Below are 2,210 nucleotides of genomic sequence, written 5' to 3'. Positions count from 1 at the left end.
GCCCACTCAGGATAATGGCGACAGCTGAGGTACTGAACATTGGTAAGAAATGGCTGGGCGCGGTGGCTCAAGCCTGTAATCCCAGCACTTTGGGAGGCCGAGACGGGCGGATCACGAGGTCAGGAGATCGAGACCATCCTGGCTAACACGGTGAAACCCCGTCTCTACTAAAAACTACAAAAAACTAGCCGGGCGAGGTGGCGGGCGCCTGTAGTCCCAGCTACCCGGGAGGCTGAGACAGGAGAATGGCGTGAACCCAGGAGGCGGAGCTTGCAGTGACCTGAGATCCGGCCACAGCACTCCAGCCTGGGTGACAGAGCCAGACTCCGTCTCAAAAAAAAAAAAAATTGTATGAGGGTAAAACAAAAGAAGTCTACGAATTGTTAGATAGCCCAGGAAAAGTCCTCCTGCAGTCCAAAGACCAGATTACAGCAGGAAATGCAGCTAGAAAGAATCACCTGGAAGGAAAAGCTGCAATCTCAAATAAAATCACGAGTTGTATTTTTCAGTTGTTACAGGAAGCAGGTATTAAAACTGCCTTCACCAGAAAATGTGGGGAGACAGCTTTCATTGCACCCCAGTGTGAAATGATTCCAATTGAATGGGTTTGCAGAAGAATAGCAACTGGTTCTTTTCTCAAAAGAAATCCTGGTGTCAAGGAAGGATATAAGTTTTACCCACCTAAAGTGGAGTTGTTTTTCAAGGATGATGCTAATAATGACCCACAGTGGTCTGAGGAACAGCTGATTGCTGCAAAATTTTGCTTCGCTGGACTTGTTATAGGCCAAACTGAAGTGGATATCATGAGTCATGCTACACAGGCTATATTTGAAATACTGGAGAAATCCTGGTTGCCCCAGAATTGTACACTGGTTGATATGAAGATTGAATTTGGTGTTGATGTAACCACCAAAGAAATTGTTCTTGCTGATGTTATTGACAATGATTCCTGGAGACTCTGGCCATCAGGAGATCGAAGCCAACAGAAAGACAAACAGTCTTATCGGGACCTCAAAGAAGTAACTCCTGAAGGGCTCCAAATGGTAAAGAAAAACTTTGAGTGGGTTGCAGAGAGAGTAGAGTTGCTTTTGAAATCAGAAAGTAAGTGCAGGGTTGTAGTGTTGATGGGCTCTACTTCTGATCTTGGTCACTGTGAAAAAATCAAGAAGGCCTGTGGAAATTTTGGCATTCCATGTGAACTTCGAGTAACATCTGCGCATAAAGGACCAGATGAAACCCTGAGGATTAAAGCTGAGTATGAAGGGGATGGCATTCCTACTGTATTTGTGGCAGTGGCAGGCAGAAGTAATGGTTTGGGACCAGTGATGTCTGGGAACACTGCATATCCAGTTATCAGCTGTCCTCCCCTCACACCAGACTGGGGAGCTCAGGATGTGTGGTCTTCTCTTCGACTGCCCAGTGGTCTTGGCTGTTCAACCATACTTTCTCCAGAAGGATCAGCTCAATTTGCTGCTCAGATATTTGGATTAAACAACCATTTGGTATGGAGCAAACTGCGAGCAAGCATTTTGAACACATGGATTTCCTTGAAGCAGGCTGACAAGAAAATCAGAGAATGCCATTGAATTTTTTAGGGGAAAAACTACAAAGTTCTAATTTAGCTGAAGGAAAATCAAGCAAAATGAAAAGGTAATTTTAAATTAGAGAACACAAATAAAATGTATTAGTGAATAAAAAAAAAAAGAAATCATGCCATATTTTCTAGCTGAGATAAAATGGTCACCATTCTTATGCTGCGTGTGTTATGTTATCCAAGCCTGGTTTCTTTCTCCCATTATACCATGTAGTTCTAGCATTCACTTCCTCTCCGAATGCTGTATGGTTGTTGTTTTGTGTGTATCTCTTGTAAGAATAGAGGCGTTCTCTAGGCCCTAATATTTTGGTGGAAAGATCACCTTCCATATTAAAATCAGTACTCCATTGGTTGGAAATGGCCAATGCATGCTATTATTAAGTACCTGGTTGGAGTCACCCTTTCAATGCAAACCATCAGGGCATTGGGAAAATGCTGGTTCTGCTCCGTAATAGAAATTACTTCTTCCAGTTTTACTTTACTGCATTCAATAGTTCAATTTAAATCACTGCCAAAACTATATTGAACAGGCTTCTCATCAGACTGTAAAATCCTTGAGGGCAAGGATTCTTTCTTCAAAACCATTTTAATTGCAGGTCTAGTACATGTTAAGTGC

At 42.9% G+C, this 2,210-nt stretch overlaps 1 protein-coding gene across 1 annotated transcript; it reads left to right on the top strand.

Annotated features, from left to right (window-relative positions):
- Positions 1-346: 346 nt before the first annotated feature.
- LOC117090262 (multifunctional protein ADE2-like) lies at positions 347-1,704 on the top strand. Its single transcript, XM_033222370.1, has one exon. It carries the CDS (start codon positions 588-590, stop codon positions 1,584-1,586), a length of 999 nt encoding a protein of 332 aa, XP_033078261.1. The 5' UTR covers positions 347-587; the 3' UTR covers positions 1,587-1,704.
- The last annotated feature ends 506 nt before the right edge of the window (positions 1,705-2,210 follow it).

This window comes from Trachypithecus francoisi, unplaced genomic scaffold (assembly GCF_009764315.1).
Source record: "Trachypithecus francoisi isolate TF-2019V2 unplaced genomic scaffold, Tfra_2.0 Lachesis_group11, whole genome shotgun sequence".
Classification (NCBI taxonomy): Eukaryota; Metazoa; Chordata; class Mammalia; order Primates; family Cercopithecidae; genus Trachypithecus; species Trachypithecus francoisi.
The sequence above is the reverse complement of the archived record's forward strand: the minus strand, read 5'-3'. Positions and strand labels throughout refer to the sequence as shown.

Coding starts and splice junctions, on each gene's coding strand:
- LOC117090262 (XM_033222370.1), top strand. CDS start 588: ATGATTCCAATTGAATGGGTTTGCAGAAGAATAGCAACTGGTTCTTTT.